This window comes from Malurus melanocephalus, unplaced genomic scaffold (assembly GCF_030028575.1).
Source record: "Malurus melanocephalus ecotype Western Australia unplaced genomic scaffold, MMel_1.1 scaffold_808, whole genome shotgun sequence".
NCBI classification, from domain to species: domain Eukaryota; kingdom Metazoa; phylum Chordata; class Aves; order Passeriformes; family Maluridae; genus Malurus; species Malurus melanocephalus.
This window is the reverse complement of record NW_026624040.1, coordinates 138889-165792: the sequence shown is the minus strand read 5'-3', so window position 1 is coordinate 165792 and position 26904 is coordinate 138889. Positions and strand designations below refer to the sequence as shown.

General features: G+C 46.7%; 1 protein-coding gene and 1 long non-coding RNA gene across 7 annotated transcripts; one reads left to right on the top strand and one right to left on the bottom strand.

The window, feature by feature from the left end:
* Positions 1-2973: 2973 nt before the first annotated feature.
* LOC130585004 (uncharacterized) lies at positions 2974-12021 on the top strand. Its single transcript, XR_008966548.1, has 3 exons — positions 2974-3386; positions 5823-5928; positions 11665-12021. It is a non-coding gene; the product is annotated as an uncharacterized LOC130585004 (long non-coding RNA).
* Positions 6079-26328, bottom strand: LOC130584995 (membrane cofactor protein-like). Of its 6 annotated transcripts, none has more exons than XR_008966542.1 (12): positions 25991-26328; positions 25717-25813; positions 25024-25109; positions 24517-24723; positions 23809-23991; positions 22602-22790; positions 22299-22490; positions 22013-22039; positions 21311-21377; positions 7388-7550; positions 6441-6547; positions 6079-6138 (listed from the first exon to the last, which is right to left on the bottom strand). XR_008966542.1 is itself a non-coding variant. In XM_057385296.1 (11 exons), the coding sequence occupies exons 1-10, from the start codon at positions 26121-26123 to the stop codon at positions 19753-19755; spliced, it is 1266 nt and encodes a 421-aa protein (XP_057241279.1). In that variant the 5' UTR covers positions 26124-26317; the 3' UTR covers positions 18081-18143; positions 19741-19752. The 6 variants fall into 6 exon arrangements, 4 of the variants coding, with proteins under 4 accessions (XP_057241280.1, XP_057241282.1, XP_057241279.1 ...); XR_008966543.1 differs by having other exon boundaries at positions 7388-7534; positions 25991-26314; XM_057385296.1 differs by lacking the exons at positions 6079-6138; positions 6441-6547; positions 7388-7550 and adding exons at positions 18081-18143; positions 19741-19837 and having other exon boundaries at positions 25991-26317.
* Between the last annotated feature and the right edge of the window lie 576 nt (positions 26329-26904).

The following is a 26904-nucleotide window of genomic DNA, read 5'->3' as shown; positions in this document are numbered from 1 at the left end:
GGCAGGACCACGAGGGTTCCTTCAGCATTCAAAACACCCCAGGGCCTTCCTCAGGTTATTTTATCAGCCCCAGCAGCAATAATGATGTGCACCAGGGTGAGATTTGGGCAGTGCCACACTCCGTATGTTATTGCTATTGAGGCCATCGTAGCGTGACAGCAGAAAATCGCACGGGAGACGCCGGAGAGCTGAGGAGGAACCTTTAGGTACAGCCTGGCAGAGCAGCAGGGCAAGCCCAAAGTTCCTCTGAAAGCTGAGCAATTGCTCCCTGATCCTTGCATGGTGCTGGGGGAGCTGTCAATGACAGCCTGGAGGGTCAATCCCCTCCCTCCTTCCTCCAAAAATTATATTTTTCCCCAAACATCCATCCCAAACCATCCCASCTGCAAGCTGTGAAATCTTGTAACAATGTCCAGCACAATAAAAACTCTTTATTTTATTAATAAGCACCCAARCCTCAGCTGGGATCAGCAATGGGGTCCCCCCTTGATTTGGAAGGGATTCCTACCCTGCCATTCCCACACTGATCTCCCTCTGACCACAGCCATGGATTATTCCCATTTCCCAAGCCTCCCTTCTAGCCCAGGACTTTGCACCCTCATAGGCAGTTCTTACAAAACCAAAGCTCTGCCTCCTGCTTTTCAAGTCTGGAAGGAAAAAAAAAATGCTAAAAAAAAAACCCCAAACCAGTAACAACACATGGAAATGGGCTCCAGTTAAACCAGAAAAGCAGCCTAGATTTCTACTGTGGAATCACAGCCTCTATTCCCTTACAGAAAACGCCAAATCCTGCCCAAAAGTGTCAGAAGATGACTTTACTTTTTAGGCTTCATTACTCAGTTCTCAAGGCTGAAGTTTTCCATTATCCCAAGATTTCCCAGTGCACCTCTGAGCTCTTCTTGGGAGCTGAGTGCCACCAGCAAGTACAGAGAGCCAGGTGAAGGCACAAACATTGCAGGGCTTTCAAATGAAAGTAACCATAGAACAAATGTCCCATTTCCCTTGAAAGCAGCCAGAAGGAATTATTTGAAATCAATCCAAGATGGTTTCACCTTCTTAATGCACCACAGGCCTGCCCAAAGCGGTGTGAGCTGAGAGCATCAGTGCCCTGCCCCATTTCTGAGCTGCCAGGGTCTCAGCTCTGTCACATCTGGAGCTCTGTGGATGTCGAGGTGGCACAGAGTGCTGCAAACCACCGGGGAGAGGTGAGAATGTGGAAAATCTGCAAATCCGCCCCAGCCCCGCGTGTTGGGGCTCCTGGGAGAGCCGGGGATGAAGGAGAGCGGCGAAGGCAGYGAGCACCGCGGCAAAGCTCGGCCTGCTGGGGCGGGGATGAGTCATTTCGGGAGCCTGAGCTCCCCCCAGTCATTAAGGAAGGAGTTAATCCCTGCAGCTTTGGCCACAAAGTGGATGTGCAAGGCCTGGAGTCCCACGGGCTCGATTGCATAAGGAACMGTGGATTGTGGCGTTTAGTTGATCATGCACTACTTCTTCTGGTCACATGGAGGCTTGATTTCCCCTTGCATCAGCTACTACAGACTTTTTACATTTTTCGTGCCCGTGTCTGCTCAGTTCAGCGGGGTCATCCCCTTCACCCCGCTGCTCACCCAGCCCTGGCTCATGGGATCTCATTCCATTTTCTGCAGGATCCCATCGGAGGAACCGGGCGCTTGTGATTTTTCTCATTTGTGCCTGTGCGTAACAGGTGTCATTTTCAGTGTAGTACAGACAAATCCCAAAATAGCTCAGGCTCTTCAGACGCTGCGAGGAGAAAAAACCGTGGTTACTTCAGCTTTGGTTGTAGTGAAAAAAAACCCAACGCTCGCAGCCGGCTCTGAAGTMGGAATTAAAATGGCAGACGGAGGTGTGGAGCAGGGATGTCTCTGCATTCCTGACGGACTGCTCCTTGCTGCTCTGTGTGTGTGTGCACACAACTCCCTGTGCCTCTCCAGCAGCTCCCAGGAGCTGCACCTGCCACAGATCCTCCTCCTCCTCCTCCACAATTCCCGGTGCCGGCAGAGCTCAGCCTCTCCTGCCGGGCRCTGGGGCCGGCCGAAACACCGGGGTTCATCGAGGAATTTGGGGGGCACAGGGGAGGAGAGAGAGTGCAGCTGCACGAGRTTCCTGGCCTGGGGATGCTGCCTGCTGTGCTCAAAGGCAGAGCTGCCTGTGGACTGTCTTTGTCAGGGATTATTGGATTCTGGTGACTCCAGGAACGCAGTTATTAGTTCCCCTGCCCACGCCGAGCGTTTTGAATCTGTGTGTGTGATAGCACTTATTAATGCCGCTCAGATTAAGAAGATCCTATGGCCTTCCAGCACTTTCAGGACCTTATCTCCCATCAGGCACCTGACCAGCAGCTGAACCAGGCTCAGATCGATGTCCTGTGGCCAGCAGAGCAGGGGCTTGTGGGGCCAGCAATAGCCTCATGCCCACAAGTCCCACTCTGCTCACAGAAGCAGCTCCTCTTAAGCTGCCCTGTGCTTCGGGGGATCTGCCTGCTGAGGATTTGCGAGATGTGGGCCTAAAATAATTTATTTCAGGAAGTCAGGCAGTGGCTCCTGTCACMGAAACAGTTAATCAGAAAGCACCGACTCTCTACTGCAACGTGTGTGTGCGTGCGTGTGTTGTTGTTTTTTAGAGCCAGCRAGATTTGCTTTGGTTTTTTTAAAGCAGAAAACACCAAAAAAGTTGGCTGTGGTTTCAGCTGCTATCACTCGAGATTTGTGCTGCTGACTACCAATCCTAAAAGAGTTAACCTGGCAAGTATGACTCAGAAGCAGAGCAGGAGATGCGAGGCTGAGAGCCGGGGAGGAAGCGCAGAAACAGAGGTGAGGAACAGAATAATCGCCAAAAAAAGGTGCAGAGTCCAGGAGCGCCGTTCCCTCCGCTCTGCCTGGCCCTGGCACCGCTGGCACGGGCTCCCTGGAAAGCTGCAGTTCCGCTCTTATAACACAAGGAGCAGGCTGGAGAATTTAGAGCTGCGTCACAGAGCTCAGCGAGAGAGTGAGAGAGCAAGCTCCGTCGATAGGTCTACCAGCAACAGCCCTGCTGCAGCAAGAGGGGAGAGAGGCAGCAAGAGAGGCACAGAGGGCTCCAGGAACAGAAGTGGCACCAACACCACGGACCGGGCTCCTGCCACCCTCCACTGTCATCTGCACCTCGTCCTCGGGCTCGCCCGGCGTAGGAGGCTTCGCCCATKGACGATGCTGGAGACCCGGCGCGCTTAATCCCGCGGGGAGGGAGAGTGGGCAGACACCGAAAGRGTTAACGGGAAGGAAATTTCTGGAACCTTCTCTTCTGCGGCGCTCCAGAGCGAGCGGAGGGCTGAGGACTGCGCAGATGGTGCACGGGCACGGCTCCTCGGTCCGGTTCGTCTCCCTCACGTACGTACCCTTTGATCAGGATGGGGCTGGAGCTGCAGCCACGCATTYGGATTGTTTGCAGGGCGTCCCTCTCCCCCGGCGTCCCTAAGTTCGGATCCCAAAGTGCCTTGATTATTATTTTGGCTGGGCAGGATTGCTCTGTTCTGCGTCAGAGCTGTTTTCTCAATGGAGCGACGGCACAGGTTGTACTAATGTCACTCTTGCCGGCATTGCTGTGCTGCAGAGGAGGGTAGTAGTCGTGGGGGAGAGATGACAACTTTGCAAAGCGTGCCGTTTTCCCGTTTGTCTGGGCTGTCTGTCCCCCCCCGTGTCCCTGCAGGCTGGCGTGTCGGCGAGGGGTCGGTGCAGGGGTTAACGGGCGCCCTGCGACTCGGAGCTCGGAGCTTTGTCACTGCGTAGTTCGCAAAGTGGCAAACGGTGACGCAGTGATCATTGCAGGGCACGGCGTCCAGTTTTTAAAAGCACCGGGGGGACAGGTACACGGGGTGCCTTCCAGACGCTTCCACGCCAGCTGAAAGGGGTTAAAGATGAGTCGAGCCGGGAAGCGAGCATTTAGGGATTAAATGTCATCATTTTGGCGTTGGAAAGTTGTTTACCTTGCTCTCTCGGTGTCTCCATGCTGGCAGGCGGCCAGCTCACATGTGATAGTCTTCCCTGGACTGCTGCATCATTAACGAGAGCCAGCGGCGGCTCCCATTGGCCGCGGAGGGCGCAGCGCCGGGGCCGCGCCGCCATTGGGCGCAGCGGGGATGGCAGGTGGAGCGCCCGAGCCCATTGGCCCGGCGGGCTGGCACGGCCAGCGGGCGAGCGAGGGCTGCGAGAGGGCTGCGAGCTGCCCCTGCCCTGCTCCCGGCTCCCTGTTCCCTGCTCTGTGTTCCCTGTGTGCCTATTCCCTGTGTCTGTATTCCCTGTGTCTGTACTCCCTGCCCCCTGCTCCCTATTCCCTGCTCTGTGTTCCTTATTCTCTGCCTGCGGGTGGCAGAGCGAGCAAGCCAGCACTGTGAGCACCGGGAGCTGCCCCTGCCCTGCTCCCGGCTCCCTGTTCCCTGCTCTGCATTCCCTGTGTCTGTACTCCCGGCTCCCTGTTCCCTGCTCTGCATTCCCTGTGTCTGTACTCCCTGCTCCCTGTTCCCTGTGTCAGTATTCCCTGCTCCCTATAGCCTGCCTGCGGGTGGCAGAGAGCACCGGGAGCTGCCCCTGCCCTGCTCCCTATTCCCTGTTTCCTATTCCCTGTTCCATATTCCCTGTTCCCTATTCCCTGTTCCATATTCCCTGCTCCCTATTCCTATTCCCCATTCCCTGCCTGCGGGTGTCAGAGGGAGTGAGCGAGCGCTGCAAGCACCGGGAGCTGCCCCTGCCCTGTTCCCTGCTCCCTATTCCTTGCTCCATGTTCCCTGCTCCCTATTCCATGTTCCCTATTCCCTGCGTGCGGGTGTAAGAGGGAGTGAGCAAGCGCTGCAAGCACTGGGAGCTACCCCTGTCCTGTTCCATGTTCCCGGTTCCCTATTCCCTGCTCCCTGCTCCCTATTCCCTATTCCCTGCTCCCTATTCCCTGCTCCCTATTCCCTATTCCCTGCTCCCTATTCCTATTCCCCATTCCCTGCCTGCTCCCTGTCAGCGAGTGTCAAACACAAGCGTTCACCCAGCGCTTGGAGCTCCAGTGGCTGCCCCTGCCCTCTGCTCCCTGTTGGTGTCAGATCTGAACGTTCATACAGGCAGCTGCCCCTGCCCCTTCCCTGCCTGCTGCTCCCTACCTGTTCCCTGGTCATTCCCAAACTTCTCCCTGCCCATTCCCTGCCTGTTCCCACCCCCGTTCCCCGCTCCCTGCCCCGCTGCTCGCTCCGTGCCCACCTGGGATCCCGGAATGCCAGGCGTCCCTCGGGCAGCAGGCAGAACAGGAACTCACTGCTCGGTGTGCTGGGTGCAGCCCTTCACCCATGGGTGCTCCGGGAGGTTTCATTTTGCCATCCAGCCGTGATGATGACGTGTCAGAGCTGCAGCCCACGGTGCAGGGTGAAGTACTGGGGTTCAGGACTTTTCTCCTTGCTTCCTTCTCCCCTGTGAGGTGCCGGAGTGTTGGCAGCACTGTGAACTGCTTGGGGCAGGGATCATACCTGGAAATCATGTCGTAGGAATAGTTAAAGAAGTGAAAATGACTTTTGCCCAAACTCAGCTTTTGTTTGCACGAGTGTGAGTTTGTCACAGGCTTGGTAACATCACAGAGAGATGGAGACTGCCCTGAGTGATGGGTCTGTAAAGGTTTGCAAAGGAATACCGGCATTAGAAAGCAAGGACAGAAGGACTGGGAAGGACTGGTTAAGGATGAACRGGAGACTGAGGGCAGAGAGCTCCAGAGAGAGGATAAGGAAATGAAGGGGAGAGCGCTTTTCCCTCTTAACCATTTTCTATACTATTYTTTCACCTCTCTTCCTAAAGTGACCAGCAATGAAGATGGCGACTGTGCCTGGAAGTGCTGAGGACACAGCCAGCCTTGAGCTTGGTCCYTCTGGCCGAGGAAGTCTCCCGATTATGCAGTGGAGTGGTAACTTTGCTTTCTCATATGACAGGGACCATTATTGCCTAGCCTTTCCCCATTCCCAGGCTTACCCAAGTTTCAGGATGTGATAGCACAAGTGTTTGATCTCCGCTGCTCGCTGCTTGGCATCTCCAGCACCAGGGTTGGTTGTTTAGCAACAACCGCTGGGCTCAGCTCCCCACGGCCTGGGCTGCAGCCTGGCCTCTGCAGGGTGGTCTGCAGACAGGGAGAGAGGGAAGGGTTGCATTTACACCCCAAACGCAATTTCGGTGGTTTGGTCGCRCAGGCCGCGGGCGCTGCGGATTTTTCGCGACGCCGTCCTTTGCGCAGGGCCGCCATTTCCCRCGGCAGTGCGGCGTAGGAACGGCGAGGGAAGAACCCGACAGACTGTACGTGCCACTCCCCACTTTCTTCCCCTCTTTCCCATCTCCATCCTTCCTCCTTCCCCTCCTTTGCTGCCAGATTCCACAGGGAATTTCAGCCTCTTACTGCAGTCGTCACAACCCCTCCTGACTCACTGAGCCTTCGCTGGCTGGAGCTGGCTCCCTCGGAGCATCYTTGCCTCCTGCAGCGCCAGATCCGCAGAGCAGGGCAACAACAGCAACAGCAGCCACGTCGGTGGTCCCTGCACACAGACAGACAGGCATAAAATACACACAGACACACATGAGAACAGTCCCAGGCAGCTGGGGAGGGGTTCTACATGGCCAGGAGCTGGACTAAGGCTTGGTTGTGTGCGTGATGGGTGGGTTGAGTCGGTTTTCCTGAGTGTTGGTCGCATGAACAACTCTTGGCGGTTTTCCTTGTCACAGTTGTGGGGTGGAGAACCCCTCCATTTGTAAAAGTAATGCTGTTTCATGGCTTTCAAGGAGGTGCTGCTGGCAGCTGGTCTGTCTGCTCAGTGTGTTCGGGGCAAGGATGTATTTGGTTTAATTCCTTTTGCCACCATCTTTCAGCCATCTCATGGTTTAACCATGAGAACACAGGGAGGGGAAGGAGACGGATAAAAGAGGAGTTATTTCAATGTTAAACTGCAGCTGTAAATCTCATTACTCAGGAATTGAGGTTACTGTCAGCAGGTAAATCTGTGGGACTGGCAGGAAACAAGGCTAAGAAGGGGACATGGCATATTTCTGTAGGACAGCAGTGACTGTGTGCTGGACCGGGTTACGGCTCTGTAATCGTTCTCTGCACAGCGTCCCAAAAGGACTGGGCAAAGCTGTGATTCCTTCCTGCCTGTGACACTGTGGGAGCTGATTCCTTTCCCTGTCTCTGGGTTTCCCTGCTCAGGGAAGTGGGGTTTGTTCTGCCCTGGCCTCAGTGCAGCACCGTGACGCAGCGTTCGCCGCCGCGCCGACAAAACACRCGCAATTTTCTCGGGCGTTCTGACCGCTCCGGGACCGCAGGATTTGGGGAAGGAAGGGCAAGATTTCACATGCCCATGAGATAAATTTAAAAGCATTACCTCTTCTTCTGTGCTAGCRAAGGAAGGCTCTGTGAGGGACGAGACAGCCATGATCTCCTCCTGCACTTGTTTTGCCGATGGTCATGTTACATCTGTGACGCAGACGAATTTTGCTGTTGGTTCTTGTCGCTGCTTCAGGGAGTGGAGCTGATGAGGGCACAAGCTTGAATATAGTTAGAAACATTCTCTTTGTATTGATGTTAAAGTGTGAACCATGCCTGAAGGGTCAGGGGTATCGGACCCACCTAGCTGACCCCCCAAATGGTGCAGGAATTGGGATGAGCCCCAGCACCCCTGGCCATTTTGCTGCTCGCAGAGCAGGCTCGGAGCCTGCAGCACTGCTGCTGCTGCTGCTGTTCATTTCCATGTTATACAAATACAGCGTTGGGCTCTGTGTCAGGAGCTTTCTGATGCTGTGAGAAGCTTAAAGTCTACAAGCAAATGTTTTTCTTTTCTTATTTGGGAACATTCATTAAAACGTCTCAATGCCAAGTGTTCTACCCCCTCTCCTCTGACAAATCTCTCCCAGACCGATCCAGAAAAATCAGTAGGATTTTTAAAACTTTATCATGGTGTTTTCTTACAGTTTAATAAGGGTGTGGCTGGGGGGAAGAGTGAGATTTAATTAGGTTAAATATCTATAATGTTGATGTTAATGGACAAGGATGTAGGCAAGGGGTAGTAGTTGTCCATATCCCCTTTTACCTGGATATGGATATGGACAGTCCAAGCTCAGGCTGTGAGGAACGAGAAGGGAGGGCTCCATCCCATTCCCACCYACCCAAACATTTCGGTGCAAAGGCAGCAGCAGAAAGGCCAAGCTGGAATGTCACAAAATGGTTCCACCAGCACTGTGAGATGCCAGTGCCGTTTATCCTGGCACGGCTCCGAGAGCGGCACCGCGAGCYGCCTGCTGCAAGGTCATTCCCCTGACTCATGGTCAGCAACCAGTTGGTTCAGGAACTCCCAATCCAATTCTCTTGCAGCTGTGCCCGTGCCTGAACCTGGAGGGGAGGCCTGAAAATCAATGTTATTGCAGCAGTGGGGGCACTGAGCCCCAATCTGTAGCTCCAAAAAAAAATCCCGTGTCTCTGAAAGATTTTGAAATCCRTACCTATAATTTTTCTTTGCTAGCTCCAGAAACTTTACACTACTTCCCTCATCCTCTTCTCCCCCAAAACTTCAAAAACTTTGCACTGSTTCCCTCATCCCCTTTCCCCCAAGACTTCCTCTGGACTGCTGGGAATCAGGAGTGSCGTGTATTTAAAGACTTGCACTCTGTTCTAGGGAAAAAACCCTCGGTGGGTATTTGCATTTCTGTAGTTMCCAGGTGTCAAGCCAGTGGTGTCTCTCAGGTGCTTTCAGTTTCAGATACCTCAGCTCAGGAGTTGTCTTGCCCCATCCCAGGTCTCCCCATTTTTCCCTGCTGGTCCTATTTGTCCATGTCACTTGTATTTTTGTTGGCTCAGGACAGCATCAGCCATGGATATGCTCAGGGCTGGCTCAGCCTYGCAGGCAGCACTGGACTGGTTAATGCCTGTGAGCAAAATAATTTATTTAGTCCCCAAAGTTCAAGTGGGGGGCAGGTTTTGTGCACAGGGACAGGGAGAGCAGTGCAGGGCCACGAGCAGAGCCTGGCCACGAGCAGAGCCTGGCCACGAGCCAGCCCAGCTCCCCAAACCCCCAGCCCCGGGCAGCCTGACCCTGCTCACAACAAACCTTCACCATCATTATTGCCTGCTTTCCAAAGGGACAGAACTGCTAATCCTGATGGCAGTGACGACTCCTCGCCTACAGGGAGGCAGATGTGATGGTTTGTCTGCTAAAAACTGAGCCAACACACTGTGATTCAGCCCTCCAGCTTTCCAAGGAACAGCTATTTCTGAGGGAAGCACATCTCTTCAGCTCCCCCCACAAACACGGTGCTCAGGAGCCCAACAGCAAGGTTTGCATTTGGATATCCAGCTCAAAGGCTTCTTAAACATTGAGAGTGACTCTTAATCACAGTGATATTTCAGGGATGGAATGATGGAAATGCTGGGAACAGGTACAAACCAGCAGCTCACGTGCCTGAGGTGTTTGGTCAGTGCTTTTCTCTTTTGCCAAGTCCTGCTACTGCAGGCAGCGTTAAACTATAGGCTCATTTTCAAAAATCTGGTTTAAAGGCAGGTTATACCTCAGTGAACATCTGGCAGGGTTTGTTTCCTTATGCTCCTCACTGGCACAGGACATTCTTTTGTCTCTTGAATGACACAGAAGAAAAATATGACTTCCCTTGACATTACCTAGAGGAGCTGGAGCGCTGGTGTTGGGGGAACACCATGTTCCTGAACCGACTGTACAAATCACAACAATCATCTCCCTGTGAGTGCTTTCAAGCCCTGCAATCAGTACTTTACATTCTAAAGTGATGCTTAGGTACAGAAGTTAGGAATAGAAAATGGCCCTTCTGGTTTCAGCTGCTTGGGTGGATCATTCGGTTGAGTGCAGGGAGTTTTGCAATGCGTGGGACTAAATTTGATGAGTTTTCATTCTCACTGCCCTTCCCTGACCTCAGCCATGCAAGTGCAGTGCCTTTATTCCCATCTGTGAGTTTGCCCAGTTCCATCTCGCTGTTCTCTGTGAAATCTGAAATCCTCCAGATGATCCACGTTGTTCAGGAGTTCCTGTGCTCCCCAAACAGGATTTGGTTTGCCCAAGAACTCATGAGAGCAAAGCTGGGGGAAAACTGGATGACTGCAGGCAAGTCAAAGTAATTTCAGATGAGCAGAGKGGGCTCAGAAGATGAGGAGCTGCAGCACAGCTCTAATGGTCACCATGCTAAAACAGACACTGAAAAATTCCCCTTAACAGAAATTGAAATTAGTGACTCAAATCAAGCAGGCCCAACTGTCCCCTTGCTCAGAGTTAAAGAGACACAAGGCTTTTAGCCCCATCCTGTCCTAGTGTTCAGCCTGCCTTGGGGTTTTGGAGGGTTTCAGGCACAGTGTCTGGGTTTTAACTCCATTTATACTGCACAGTGTCTGGGTTTTAACTCCATTTATACTGCAGTTGTACGGCTGCAATAGCAGGACTGAAGGATAGGCTACATTCAGTTCAGGACTGGAAAGTGGAGTTTTGATTGTGGTCTTAACAATGGGGAAAAAAAAATCTCCCTTGTGCTTTAAACTCAGGAGGGAAATGCTTTTTTGCAGCATCTCCAGAGCCATTTTGCAGGCACAAATATCAGCTTTGCTGAGCAGTGCAGCCCTGCTGTGCCTTTCCTCAGGCCAGGCTKGCTCCAAACACAAGCCTGAGCACATTTGTCCACAGCTGACCCACGCAGCACCACAAAGGGACAGAACAGTCACAGGCTTCCCACGCTGAGGTTTTTTGGAAACTTTAGAAGTTCACTCATTTCCATTCCCCTTACAGGTCACCACTTGCACTGTCACACCCCTTGTCCTGCACCTGGCCTTGGGCTGGTTCATTCCTTTGCTGGAGGATGATGCATCAAGCTCAGATCAGGGATTATTTTCTCATGGGGAGAGCAGAGCCTGACAAACCTCGAGTTTCAACCCCGTGATGTGAAAATGGAGGAAACAATTTATGATGCACACTGAGAACTGTTTTGCTTTCTGTAAAAGCTTTTCTACAGAAGGGGTAGGTTGTGAAAAATCAGGGCTGTGACATCCAGCCTTGCCTTGTTCCTGCAGACTAAAGGTCTCAGGGTAGAGAGAATCCCTTTCACAGGGAAGGCAGGGATTCCCTTTTTGTCTCTGTCTCCTGTAGAATGTAAAAAGCAGTGTGAAGTCCATGAAAGCCTTTGAGATGTTCCTCTGAAAAAAAGCTACAGAACAGCACTGCCACTAAAACATCTGAAAAGGAGGAAAACCACAGAATGATATTGTACTTTCCCTACTATTATTTACTGAAAAGTCCAGATCACTGTGACAAACACAGGAGAGGTGACAGTGTTTGCTGGTCTSCACACAGCAAATGTTTGAGACCAGCACTGGCTCATTTTCATCCCTGTGAGAGTGGGGAGGTCCAGAGGGTGCCCAGAGAAGCTGTGGCTGTCCCTGGATCCCTGGCAGTGCCAAAGCCAGGCTGGACAGGGTTTGGAGCACCCTGGGACAGTGGGAGGTGTTCCTGCCATGACAGGGGGGGCACTGGATGGAATTTAAGATCCCTTCCAACCCAAACCATCCTGTGATCCCGTTTTCCTGCACATGTCCCATTCCCACCGGGGTACTGTGGATCCCAGCATCCCAAACTGCTCCTTTTCTCCTGCCCAGACACGCTGTGAGCCTTGGAAAGGAGAGCACAGACAGATGTACCCTTCCCAAAACGTGCACCTGCACCTTGGCAAGAAGGGCTGACACCTTCTGGGCAGCTYGTGAAGGCAACAGGACAAACTCCAGGTAGCCTGGAGGAGGAGGGGCAGCAGCATCTTAATTATGCTGAAGTGAAACCTGGTTTTATCAAAACTATAAATAATAAATGAGCCATTGGTCTTCAAATGCTGCATGATATTTCTGGAAAGGTCGGTCTCCTTTGGAGAGGGGAAGATGTGCACTGGTGTTCAGTCTTTCTAAGCCTCACACTTTGACAAAAGTCCCCATTTTCAGCAGCACAAAATTAAGTGACATTTCCTCCAGCTATTTYCCAAACCCCTAATGAAAATTTCTTTTCAGTGCTTACTACTGAGGCAAGAAAAAACCAAAGCAAAGCTCACTGTGATCCTGTTTCTCAAGGGTGCTGCTGGGATTCTGTGATCTGTGCTGCACCTGCCTCTCCTCAGAGCACCTCCTGGGCCAGCTTTTCAGGAGTAAATCTCACCTGATAATAGAGGGTGCCTCATAAATAACTGTGCCAGCACGACAGGCACTGGGGAGGGAACCTGCTTTCCACTTGTCTTTCACCCTGTTGCCCCAGATAATGGATTTAGAAATGACAGCAAATATCCAGACCCAGTAATCTAGTCCAGTTATTTCCCCTTCCTCCACCCCTCTTTCTTGGAAGGACATGCTCTTCACTCTGAGCTCTTCCTCTGCTGTCTGGGAGCRTGCATTAGGATTTTTGGATGTGGTTACAACACCAACACACGGAGTTGCCAAAAACCCGGGGCATCAATAAGTGAAATTGCCGGCTCCAGTTGTGCTTTACTCCATTTCACATCGGCCTCTGTGGCAGCACAGGTCAGACACTCATCCAAGGGTTGATGGCTGCTGAATTATGCATGTGTGGAGCAGTTCAGAGCTTCCCAACACCCCTGGATTCCCCGTGCTCTGAGCCTTGGGCACTGCAGGTTAAGTGCACTGCAGTTCCAGGAACCATCAGCCACTCATTTTCACACTSTCCTTCCTCGACAACTTCCACTGAACCATTTACAGTTCAATTTGTGAACGCTCCCTTTTTGTTCTGACCCGCACTCTTGAGTACTTTCAACCCAATTTATTTTCATTCTGCCTGCAGAATTTAGAAGTTGTCTCACACAAAAATCTGAGAGTCCTTGCTTATTCAAAGCACAGGGACTGCAGACAGAGGAAGCTCCACCAGGACAGTCACATTTCCTTTCCCTGCCACAAAAAGCACCTGATCTGTCCTGTACTCTCTGATCAGTGAGTGACAGAAAGCCAGAACACTCTCTGTCTTGGACAGAATGAGGTTTATAGYCTGGTTTCATCTGCAGCAAAATGGAAAAAGTGTTCCTGTACAACACAAACTTCCCCCAATCACCCCATCAGCATTGTGCTCTGCATGACCAGGAAATAAAACCTCGATCACCTCTTGCAGGGAAGAACCTGAGTGCATTCCACCTGCCTAGAAAAGGAAAAAACAGGCTGGGGGCTTTCCTCAGCACACACCTAATTGTTCCTATACAGCCCCAACCATGAAAAAAATGCCCAAAAAAAGTATCCACAAAGTAGCTAAGCCAAAAGTTAACTGTCTTGCTGTCTGAAATTAAATAAATGAATTTTTCTCTAGGTACGGAGGAGATGAAGGATTTTCTCCCTCAGCCTGCAGCCTTGCACAAGATGTGTCTTCCTCTGGAAGCTGGTTTCACATGGTGGCTTAGATTTTCCCACTTTGTATCTAGCACCATTTGAAATCAGTGTTCTAGGAGCAAGAATTACAGCGTGGGAGGAGACCAAGAACCTGCTCACTTCTCCATCAGCCTCTGCTGCCCACATCAGCCCTTTTCCCAAAGGTGATTCTTTTGCCAGCCATCCACTTTGTACCATCAGTATCTGATTTCTAGACACTTCTCCAATCACTGTATGCACCCTCCCAAGGCAGGGCCACACCAGAGCAGCCTCCTGCTCATGTACTTCTGCTAAATAAACAATGGATATGAGTTCAAGGTGTCCAGAGTGAAGTGATCCCGAAGTTGCATGAAAACCAACGTGGTACTCCTTGCATCTTGACAGGCAGAGAACATTTAACATCCAAAATCAGCATCAACATTTTAATTTACTGCTCAGAGCAAAAGGATTTCCACTCTCTGCTTGGGGACTCCAACACCATAGGATTCTCATTCCATAGCTCCCAGAGTTCTGCAAACACAGAAATTCCCTCCAACAACCCGAACTCAGCAGTTAAACACAGAAATGCCTTCAGCAATCCCAGAATCTCAAAATCCCAGCCTGGTTTGGGTTGGATGGGACCTTAAAAATCCCCTTATTCCAACCCCCTGCCATGGGCACCACGATGAGGCCACACAGCACACACAGAACCCATTCCTTTTTCTAGAATCCTTCTCCAGCACAAACAGAACCCAATCCTAGAATAATTTTTTCAGCACTAACAGAACCCAATCCTTCTTCTAGAACTGGTTTTCAGCACAAACAGAACCCAATCCTAGAATAATTTTCCAGCACAAACAGAACCCAACCTTTCTTCTAGAATTGGTTTTCAGCACAAACAGAACCCAATCCTTTTTCTAGAATAATTTTTCACCACAAACAGAACCCAATCCTTTTTCTAGAATAATTTTTCACCACAAACAGAACCCAATCCTTTTTCTAGAATAATTTTTCAGCACACGCAGGACCCACTCCTTTTCCTACAATCATTTTTGTTTGTTGCTGGTACCTTCTAGCAGTATTTCCCCTGCATCCCAACCACTGAAGCAAAGCTGAACTCTTTTTTTTTTGCCCTCACTGATGTCCAGCGTGTTCCCAGACACGGAAAAGCTGATCCCTGAGTGGAYGAAGGTTTGATCAGAGCACTCAGTAGTCATCTCAAAGAATGCATAGCTGTCATCTCCAAGAGGATCCTTCTCTGAGCCAGGACAACGTCTCTTACACAGGCTGACCGATTTCTCTTGGTGTTCAGAGTCTCAGTTTTTGTCTAGCACCATTTGAAATCGGTTATGATGTAGGGGGAAAAGCAACAGTAATGGAAAACTTCCTTCCCCCAGCCCCCAAGTCACAACCAAACCCCGAGCAGGATCTGGCTTCCCCAACACCTGTGGTTTGCTGTTCTCTGAGCTGGAACTTCAAACATAATTCAGATTCTTCAACTCAAAGCAGCCAGGGTCTGGCTGTGACAGCACAGCCACCCCACCTTCTGACCACTTCTACTCCACCTGCTGTTTGTTTGCCTTAACCTGTTATTTACACCGATTTTTTTTTTTCCTTTTAAATAAAATGGTGTGCTCTACACTCCTGGGCTCTGTCTCAGGCAGACAGATCACCTGTTTTTCTGCTGGACAAYACCTAAACTCTGCTGCCAAGTCTCTTCATTTCAGCCCCCAGCTCCATCCTCACCACCCTCAGAAGAATTTAAGAGAATCAGAATGGTTTGGCTTGGAAGGGACCTCAAAATCATCCAGTTCCAACCCCTGCCATGGGCAGGGTTTAATTTATGCTGACYTTAAATGTGACAACCACTGACACTTCACATTATTTAACCCTAAACCAGGTAACCCTATTTTGTTTCTTTCACTGTTCCTATTACCAGTAGATGGCAACACCACATTTTGATTGCACACAGCCTTTTCTTCAGCACAGAGCTCAGTGTTCAGGTCTCTTTTAATTTTCAGTTCCAGACTCCAAAATGAAAAAAATTCACGCAGCACTGAGTTTTAGAAAAACAGCACGGGACTCATGACAATTAGGAGAAATTAATTTGTAGTGTTTAAGTTAAACTGGTAAAAWCACAGAGGGAAAACCCAGAATGGTTTGGGTTGGAAGGGACCTTAAAGCTGATCCCATYCCACGCCCTGTCAGGGGCAGGAACATTTTCCATGAGAAACTCTGCTGATCCCATCAATGCTCACTGCAATCCCAAAACTCCATAGAGCACAGTTGTGCAGTCTGGCATCATTTCCAGTCCCCACCACCTCACTTGGAGTATCACAACCACAAACTGGGAAAGAAATGCAGCACATTTTAAGTTTTTCTTTCTATTCCAAYATCTGAAAGGATTCATTCTATCAGGCAGCTGACTCCACACACAGCTTTACCATGAAAGTTAAGTCCATTTGAAGTGTGAAATCCACACAATTCCTAAACCCATTCCCCTTAAGAGGTCACCAAAACCCAACAGAGCTGATTCCCCAGGAACTGCATTTGTTACACGTGGATAAAAGTGCCAAAACAACCTCTGGGCTTTGCCTCAAGTGCTCCATCAGAACAGCCACAGGATAATCTTCCTCTTCTCCATSAACTTTTCACCAAGTTTTCCAGAAGTCAACACTGTAAAGCTTTGGAGGTTCTGGGAAATCCTCTGCAATTCTAAAAGAAAACCCCAAAAGGCTGCTCAGCAAATGAAAACACAATCCCTGTGCTACCACTGAGTAATTATGGGCACAAACTGCAAAATTTCCATCTCAGCRGTTACCACCTCATGTTTGGGACATGGAAAATAATCTGGATAATGATGGGAAAAGAGCTGCTCAGCCCATGATGAATGAAAGACAAACACTTACTGCTACATAATTTAATGTTTTTATTTGGAATATTACAAATCATCACTAACCTTTACATCCAGAAAGAAGTGTAAAAATAAGGCCAATTTTTACAGTGATTTGACTTCCCAAATGAAGTGCATTTCAGGGTATTTTAGCACATTGCAGATGCCACACAAAGCAAGCTGAGCCCCTGACCACCAGCACACTCAGTCCCAGTCACACATCCCAGTGTTTACAAACAATCCCAAACTGAGATATCAGCCAGRCCACAAACAGCAAATCCTTCTGGGGAGCCAAAGCCCCTTTCTAACAAGCACAGCCTATTATGAGCTCTGAMAATACGACTGCTGGGATTGTCCCAAAAAGCCCTATAAAGCCCTAAACAGTTCTGTGCCACTCCAACAATCTGTTGATGACAGGGAGAGCAGTGCCAAGCAGCCACAGACAAGCCAGAGTAGTTTCAGTGCTGCCTCAGGCATTTCAAGTGAGGCAATTTGTGTTTTCTGTGAAAATTGGTTCTTAGAAGTTGATGGTGAGATTCATGCAGCTAAAACCTGTTCTAGTTAAGATTTGGGGCTTGCTAAGGAATTAGAAGTTGCAGTGAATGTCAGTTAATGGCAAACAATGTGGTGGGAGCTCCTGGAGTCAGAATCTGGACTGAAACATTTAAATATTWGATGAGCCAGCAGCAAACAAGAGACCACCACATCCACCAGCACTGCCTGCACTCCCACAACTGAACTGCTCTGGGCTTCCTTTCACGTGAAAAATGAAGGACAGAGAAAAGCTTCTGCTTCTAAACAGGAATCTGATGCTAAATCTGACCTTTCAGAGCCTTTAACAGCACAGTGTGCAGACAGAGATTTGGAATGAGCAATACACGACTTCAAGCAAAAAAAGCGAGGAAGGTGGATTGCACAGCACCCACGTCTATCCTCAGATCTGCAGAACTGACATCAAAGTTCACTAAAAATCAGCACCCTGAGGAAATTCCACTGTGCTCAGGACAGGACAGGGCCACCACTGAGCTCTCAGCAGCTCCTTTACTCAGGTACCTCCTGTCAACAGGCAACAGATTCCTTCAGTTTTCTATTCCAACAAATCCACTGCAGTCTTCATGGGATTACAGCAAAGAATCAGAAATGGCTTTTTTCCTTCTCAAAAGCAAAGGAAAAGCTATAGAAGTCTGATTTCAAGGCACATTTTAATTMATGATATATACAGCAACCAACTTTGGCAAACAAAGAGGTAGAGTATATAAGATCTTTACTAAGTTTCCAAAAGAAATCGCCTTCAATGGCACCAAACTCTTCGGGGAAGGAGTAACAACACATTTCAGAATATAAAAAAAAAAAACCAACAGAACCATTTACACCACCTCAACTGCAAAAGGGGCCAGGAAGGACAGTCAGGTTTGAGTGAGCAGAGCCCTAAAGGACACAGGAGAATTTTGGACATCTTCTGTAAGCACAGAGGTGGCACTGAAGGCAGCAGGCAGCAGCAGCTGGCACTGGGACAGTGACATTGCTCCCACACTCTTGCAGGCTGCAGGTATTGCCTTTCCCCCAGCTCACATGCACAGAAAGACAACGAGGGGCCCRGGAGGCAAAGCAGGATCTATCTGTATTATCTATATATACACACACATACACTTTTTATCCTATTAACACCCTCCAGGTCAGCAGCACAGCAAGACACAGCACAAGCTACCATCGACAGCAGCCCACTGCAAGGGCAGGCACCCTCCAGCTCTGACAGGGACATTGCAGTGCAAATCCACTCCCACCCCCCCAAAAAAGGGTCAGTCATGCTTTACAGATCTTATATTCGGCAGAAGTGGGAGTGCTGTCACGTTTCCTACAAAYAAAAAAACAAGTCAGATCAGAGGGTTTACATTTCAAGAGGTTTCACATTTACACTGAAAGCACATCCTTAGTTTTATAATTAAAGCAGCAGGTCAAGGCACAAATTGAGTCACTCTTTATCCTCTCTTTACCAAGCAACTGCTGGACTGAGATTTGAGCTTCATTCAGCTCCTGAATTGTTAGGAATGACCCAAGGAGTAGCAGAGCCTTTGATCCAAAGGTATCATTTCAAGTGATGACTGATATTACCAAAAACCAACACCAGAACAGGTACAGGGTCCCAGAACTGCACCATGTGCACTCCTAAATTAATTTCAATTACAGTGTGTTGTTTAGCACATATTTTCTAACCAGACACCAAATATTAGTTTGTGAGGATTTTGATTCTGCACTCCACTAACAGCAGCTTTACAATAATTAAACAKACAAGAATTAAAATTCACAATAACATTCTTATATACGTTCCAAGGTCTTGAACAACTCCTGGTTCATGTCACCAAAAAACCCATCCCATCCCAAAAGTCTGTGCTACTACTCCAAGTCTCTGAGGAATTCTACATTCCATAGGAAAAATTCCAGAATTAACAGTTTTCACACACCAGACCAGTAATCTCTCTTATCATGTGTAAAGGTAAGGTAAGAATGAAAAATTCTGTTCTATCTCCTGAAGCAGTTTTTTTTTCCTCTCCAAAATAAGCCCAACTAACCCAGAAAACAAATCCTATCTTAATTAGAAACATCTTTCCTCAGAGTGAAGATAATATTCCTTAATCCATACATTATATTTTGGAAGAAACTTCAAGCTTAGTCTTCATATAAAAACTTACAAAAATACTGAAAATTCACTTGTCCAAGTCAATAAAATCAAAACTATGCACATGAAAAGACTTTTGCATTAAGTTGGAATAAGAGAACCCACCACCTCCTCAGAATCCATGCAATGAAAAAAAGCAATGAACAACAAAAATGAGCAAACTGGACTGAGCTTTAGGTTAAAATACAGCAGAGGACATCAGCTGCAAACAAGCAACTGTAGTTTGATGCTTTTTAGGGCTAAAGAACTCTGAATTTGAAAAAGAAATCATCTTTTCATAAGAAGGTTTCATAAAGATCTTGTTAGAACCTTCATTTATTCTCTTCTAGAAAGCAAAAACGCAGATAAATCAGTACTTGTGGGAGATGAGATCTGGYTTTCTCTGAAGGGATGCTCAGCTACCTTTAGAGTTTCAGTGTCCAAAGKTGTTTCCAGTTTCTAATTTCAGAGAATTAAACTATTGGCTAGGAAAATACTTCACTGGAATGGGTGCAAACATTTCAGTGAGTGTTGTTTGCAATAAGCTACTCGTTCTTCAAAGATACCACCAAGAAATGTGATTTACAATCACTGGAAGCTATTACTGACAATRCTGAATGATTAATCCTTTATATTTATATCCTGTTCTCCCAAAATGAATGAAAGGATTCTTTCCTACAGGAAGCCAGGSTTCCCAGCTGGCTGGATCCCACACTCCTGAAATTCCAAGTAAACCACAGTAAAAAAGACACTTAAGCTTCATTGCAAAAATTCAAACAAAGTGGAAAGTGTGTACCTTTCAATTAATTCATTTGTGCAGTTCTTCCATCTCAGCTGGGACATTATCTTTTAAAATACATGTTTCCTTGCAACTCTCATCAACTGTGTACGAGCTGAACAGCAGAAGGGGAGAAAGGTCTAATTGAATGTCCCATCCAAGTGAAATTTGGAACACACAGGAAAGGAGAGGCCAAGGAAAGATTTGCTGTCGTTGGGAGGCCACAAACCAGCAAGGCTCAGGGGCTGGAAGCACAAGAGCTCACAAAGGCTCAGCTGCGTCAGAAACTCTAAATAGGGAGATGGAGGCCTTAATAAAAGGAGATTAGATCAGGGTTTTCAGACTAGAAAGAGCTTTAGCAGTCAGATGTTCACAGAGAGGAAGATAAAGGGAAGCACTGGGCACAATCAGGCTTTTGATGCTGTCAAGATATTCAGGAATGTCACATTCTTTAATTTTTGATGATGCTGCTGCTTTAGATCCCTCCTGCTTTCTACACCCTGAGAAATCTCTCCAGGGATGAACTGCCAAGAGCTCTTCTTTGGCCCATCCAGGGTGCAAAATACCCAAATCCTGGATGAAAAGCAGTGGTTCAAAAGCACCAAATGACTCAGCAGCACACTCTGGCCCTTGCATTGGTACTGCACTGCCTTTTWAAAAGACACTGAGGCTAAAACCTTSCTGGATATAAAASAGCTTCAGGGCTCTCCCCAGAACTCCATTACAAATAGGAATCACAGGAATATTCCCTRTGGTTTGCTACATTAAAAGCATCCCTTCCTTTGTTTCATGTGCCCCAGATAAATCCCAACCGATTCTGGTAAAAGAAAACACAGTTTTGATGAGATTATCCTAACATTCCGTGTGTGCCACCTAAGCTGCTCTGCATTCTCAGTGTTTTGCATGTTACAAACTCTATCTCTGACAAAAAGCTTTTCTTCCAGAAGATAAAATCAGACATTACAGCCAGAAGCAATGCTCAAAGAGGCATTTTTTACATCTCCTGCCACCCCTCCATGAAAAACCACACATAAACCCCAGATGTTTTGAAGATAAAAGTTTAAAACACCCTAAATATCTCATTAAAAACAGAACACTATTGCTTAGGCATGAATCTAATATTTTACAGATGATTTCTGCAAGTCTTTAACACAGGGACCCAAACAATGCTGCTGCAGGAGGAAAAGAAAAACCTGAAAATCTCGGAGCAGCACAAGCCCACACAACCAACACTCCCCCTGGCTTTAAGAGATAAACTTGACATTGTTAAGCAGATGGACAAAAGTACTTTCCTTGGCAAGAGGGCATTGCCAAACACAAGCTTAAGAACAGCTTTTCTCTCCTGGAAATTAGTGCAAGTGTTAACGAGCAGCTTAGCTGAAGAGCAGATCCAAACCCAAAGTCAAATACAAGGTTAGGCCTTAGCTCCCATCAGCTGGGAGGAGCTCACATCAAATCAGACTTTGAAAAAGAAAAGGGCACACAAAGCTCGAGAAACTTAAAAACACCAGCACAGCTTTGGCTCAGTCATTTGAAAGCTTGAAATAATAATATTGATCATAAAAAAAAAAAAAGGAAACTTACTCACCCATTCTGTGAAAAGAATTTCTTATAGATCCAGAAGGCTGCCAGGAGCACCACAACCACCACGATCACTTTAAGAAGAATTAGAATAAGAAAAAAGTCTTAGAGTGATAAAGATCATCTGCAGCTCACAAAAAAGCATCAAAACACTTTGCAGAAATAGCCTTGTTGTCATCTACAGCTCTATCCCACCTCTACCTCCTCAGAAACCCCACAAACCCCAATTATTTATGCAATAAGCCACGTAAATGAAGTATTTGATGCTTTACTTAAGACTGTGAGAGATAGTTCAGCCCAAAACCAGTGACCACCAAGATGGCAAAACCCCACCAGCTCAGAAACATAAAATAGGAATGACAAGGCCCCAACATGACAATTTTATACAAATCTGGGTGACAGAAGATGGACTGAACACTTCTGCTCACCTGCAGAGTTATTTACTCACACCTCCAGTAAACTCAAGCTCTGAAATTTATGCAAGTGGCCAAGTTGTTGCAGGCTGCCTTTGAAATTCCCTCACCACACGAAAAACTACATATTTTACACTAAATTAAATTAAAATTGCAATCTTTTTTTTAATTATGCAACTTCAACTAAAGCTCAAACATAATACTACTGCAGTCCCAGTGACTGGAACCAAAAATAGATTTCTACATAAAAAATAAAATTCATATCATATTTTGTTAAGGTTTTAGAAATTACTTACCACAGATGACAGTTATAATAGCTCCACCTAAAACCAGAAGGAATCAGTATTACAAGAGGAACACTTGTGCTTTTTATCCAAACATTATCATAAAAATATTCATAAAGCTACTTCAAGTCAAGTACTTCTATCAACACAATCTCTGAAGCAGACAAATTTAAATAATATTTCACTTAGAATATGAATATTTTAATTGATCTTATCAAATCCTATTTTTTCCCATCAAAATAAAGATGRGAAACGAATCAAATTATTTCTCCTGGATGTTTTCACAGCCCATACTTACTCAGCTTGCAGCTTGGCACTGCAGGGTTCCACTGGTTGTTTCCAATGTACTGAATTCGAGCTGCCCCATGCAAASTGTAGCCTGTGTAACACTCAATGGTAATAAAATCCCCCACCATGTAGGAGGGCTTTTGTCCAGCAATTACTCTGCCATAATTTATGACTGGTGTGGTACCAGAAGYTTCAGATTGACCTGGAGAGAAAAAGCAGGGAGAAAAAACAATAATTAAAAAATATATTCCTGCATCAGACATTTGGAATTTGTCACTCTGCCCCTGGTTTTAGCAGTTTGGGTTTTACTCACAGACACAGTGTTGTAAAGGACTCCAAGAACTCTGGTCCTGACATGTCACTGTCATCTCTGCAGTGCCATCAGGGAAGGAGCAGCCAGTGTTGCACCTGATCTGGACAGATTCTCCTTTTCCATAGGCAGGTTTGGCTGGGTCCAGRACTCCATTCTGGATCCTCGGGGCAGGACACAAGTCTGAAGTAACTAAAACAGCAATTTAAATCAAGTTTAATGGGAATAAAGTTTATTTCCTAACTACTAACTCACTCCACACATACACAATCTCCCATAAGAAAAAACAACTCAGCAGTTTAACTTTACCCCACTTTGAAGTACAAATATTCCCTTTAGAACACTCAAAGAAACATCACTGTAGGTATTCATTAAGGAATCTTATGATGTGGCAGCTCAGAAATCCACATTGGTTCATTATTTTTCTAAGCTCTAGAATAATTTCCAGGTGCCTCATCAGACTCATTCATTATGGAACACCCAAACACACTCCTTCTAAAGTGCCTCTCACTCTTGGGAACTCATGATTAAAAAATGCACGTGAAAAATTCTCTCTCTGTCCTCCACAACAACATTCCCTGTCCCCGCAGCACAGGGAGGGAGGAAAAGGTTCACAAACACTCCTGTCACGTCCACAGCCCTRCAAATCAGCCCTGACTTCATGATTTCCCTGCTCACAACCTAACAAGATGCCACACAGCCCAGGAAACCTCAAAAGTAGGAGCTGAGGAGCTGCATAAAAAACACAAAGATTTTCATTACTGCAGAAGGACACTGCAGGTTTCCTCACTGTGCTTACTCCTAAATCTCTTCATCACAACCAGAACACATCCTTTCTCCTCTATTCCACATCTTTTCTAACGTATTTCACATCCTTTCTCCTCTATTCCACATCTTTTCTAATGTATTTCACATCTTTTCTTCTCTATTCCACATCTTTTCTCCTGTATTTCACATCTTTTCTTCTCTATTCCACATCTTTTCTCCTGTATTTCACATCTTTTCTCCTCTATTCCCCATCTTTTCTCCTCTATTCCCCATCTTTTCTCCTCTATTCCCCATCCTTTCTCCTCTATTCCCCATCTTTTCTCCTCTATTCCCCATCTTTTCTGCTGTCTTTACCCATGAACCCCCCAGAAAAACCTCGATGCTCTGTTTCAGCTAAAACATTCACACACCAGAGAAGTCAGAATGTTACAGAAAGTCTTACTTTTCTCACAAGTTGGTACTGGAGAATCCCAGACGCTGTTTTCTCCACAGGTAATTACCTCTGCTCCAACCAAGTAATAGCCCTGATTACACTCAAACACAACTGAGTCCTTGTAAATGTAGGAAGGGCCAAATCCACTTATTTTTCTCCCATTTTCAACTCTGGGGTTTTCACATTTGACCACTGAAAGRGGCAAAACATTTGTTAACAAATGAAAACAAAGCTCAGAAATGTTTTTTAAGACAAAGATTGCAACACACACAAGATCCTTTCCCCACTTGAAGATTTTTCCAAGTTGTTTTGGAGGGAYTTTGTAAACAAACATTGATTCCTGCACTTCCACAGGAGCTGTGTTTTTAGAACAAGGATTCTTCCTCAGCTTTTTACAATTCCTAATCCAGCTCCCCACATCCTCACCCTTGAATTTTTCTGCAGCTACCCAGGATTTTTCGTCTCTCAGTTCCTTTATTTTGGCCTTGTCACTTCTACCAACAAGATATTCACACATATTTTTCAAGCTTAAACTTGAATTTCAGTCATATTCTGTGCCATAATCAATCAATATCCACCACACTGACATGATACCCACTGGAACTGTACCAAACTTTGGATTTGTTCCTTCTTTCCTCGAGGGAAAGTCCATTACCCCCCACCCCGCTTCCAAAAGAGGGACACACACCGTAATAAAAAATTAAAAATCCCAACAACCTCTACATTCTGGAGGTGGTCCACTCCAAACTCCGTTTAAGTGGGCATCAGTTGTGCARTAAATTGTGTCTGAGCCAATGAGGGAGAAGGGATCCCTGCCMCTGGGAACCTTATCACACTTGTAGGTCACTGAATTCTGGTACACATAGCTCTCTCTTTCCATGTAGCGCCCGTTGGCTATTTCAGGAGGTGGCCCACAAGGGATTACTGTAAATAAAGCATAAAAATTGGTCAAATGGGGTTTTGTTGTGTTAGCTGGGTCATCTCCAAGAGCAAGCTTTGATTTTTCAGGTAATTTCATTGAAAATCTGATGTAGCTACTCTAAGTCACGCCACGGAATCTCAATTTCAACAAGAGGCTGATTTTCATATAACAACCACAAAAAATGGTATTTTTAATTCCTATTTCACCATCATTTTTTGTACTGGGAAGTTGATGGCACAGTTGTTTTTAAATGAACAACCACCCTCTGAATAGAAAATTAAACACAGCAGGAATTTACTGACTTTCACAATAAGGCAGAGGTCCACTCCAGTCAACACCTTCGTTCTTGATAACACAKGAAATCTCGTCCTTACCCAGTAATCTGTATCTGGACAGGTAAAAATTTGGAAAGAAGTGAAACTTCAATCTCTCATTTCTCCAACAAGCACCTAAAAATTGGTTTTTATAATTCTGTTCTGGGATCATGGGGAAATAACAACCCAAGGTTTTAGTGTAATGAGAACAGAATTGTGTTTATTTTGTTGATAACTCCACTCTGAATATAAAACAGAAGCCAATGAGAAATCTCTAAGGGAATTGTGGAAGTCTCACCCATTTTCAGATGTATGCTCTCTAATATTTAAGTCTTACAATAACTAATTCTAAAGGAAAAAGAGGAAAAAAACCTCCTTGGTGCTTTTGACTCAATTGTTGAATAACGAAGGATGACGAATATATATTTACTCACTCTACCACAGGAGCATTAAAAAAAATCACTAGAGGTAACACTCTGGTTCTGCAGAATCTCACTAAAAAGCTTAGGGCTGATGCACAGATAATTAAACCAGGAAATCAAATTAAATTTAGTTGTAATTTCATTTGCTACAGGTAAAATTCAGATTTCAGCTCAGAACCAGAATACAAAAGTTGGGTTTGGTTCAATTCTGGCATAAACAGAAAAAAAAGGGATTCATTAACTTCACCAAAGTACTTACCCTTCATTACAAAAAAATTTCAATTTTGAACCAAAGGTAAGATCTGAATCACCAGTATAGCCATTTTCCAAGTCTCCTGGGTATTTACATTTTCKCTCTGGGGGAACAGGAAAAGGAAAAGCAAGGAAAAAAAATCAACATTTTTGTAGCTACATACAAAAATAAAGTCTTTGCCATTTATCACCCTTACCCACACCAATGTTTCCCAACCTTCAATTAAAATTCCAGCTGAAATTGTTAAATATCAGACAGAAATAGGGGTACATAAAATTACCTGTACAGAAGGCATCTGTGGGTGACCACTGCAGGTCAGCACCACATGTCCGGGTCAGCGATTTCCCTGGRATTCTCCTGTATCCCGGCCGGCAGACGAAGGAAATCTGGCTCCCAACAGGAAAATTCTGCATTTCCTTGGAGCTCGGACTGAGCTCTGCGTACTGCAGCCGCTCTGGCCTGGGACACTCACCTGGGAGAGGAAGGAAAAGCAAMACCCAGCCTTAGCAACGAGAAGAGAAACACACCGAGGTGTAACAGCACAGCAGCCAGGGTCATTCAAGAGCTTTTAATAATATACTGAACTCGTTTCCAAATTTTTAATTTAGATTTTAACTGCATACACTGCCCAGTTCTACACGTATATAGGAGATATTACTGATTGTTTGCCCAAATTCTTTAATCATTCTACCAAGAAAAGGCGCTTCCTTCCAGGTCCTAGTTTTTGTCTGTTTGCCTTTTTTTGTAGTTGAATACACGATTTAACTCGCTGTAAATCTATTTAGTTTGCTGCATGAAAAACAAACAAGCCAGCCCCGCTCACAAAAACAAGACAGCTCATTGTCCTTCCTTAAGGAAAAACGAAAGTGAGTCTTAGGCGCMTAAAGCGGAGTTTAAAATCAGYTCCAAGGCCAGGCTGGACRAGGCTTGCAGCAATCAGGTTTAGCRGCAGGTGACYCTGCCCATGGTAGGAGTGAACGAGACGGCCTTTAAGGTCCCTCCCAACGCAATCCCATTATTCTAGGATTCCAACCGCCCCAAACCTCGTGTTTCCACCACCGCCCTTAAATCATTTCCTTCCTCCCCGTCCTCGCCCCGCCGAGCAGGTCCCGCGGGCCCCATCAGCACCGGCGGGACCGGAGCGGGGAGCGGGGCACGATTACAATCACAATCATAATCACAATCACAATCACA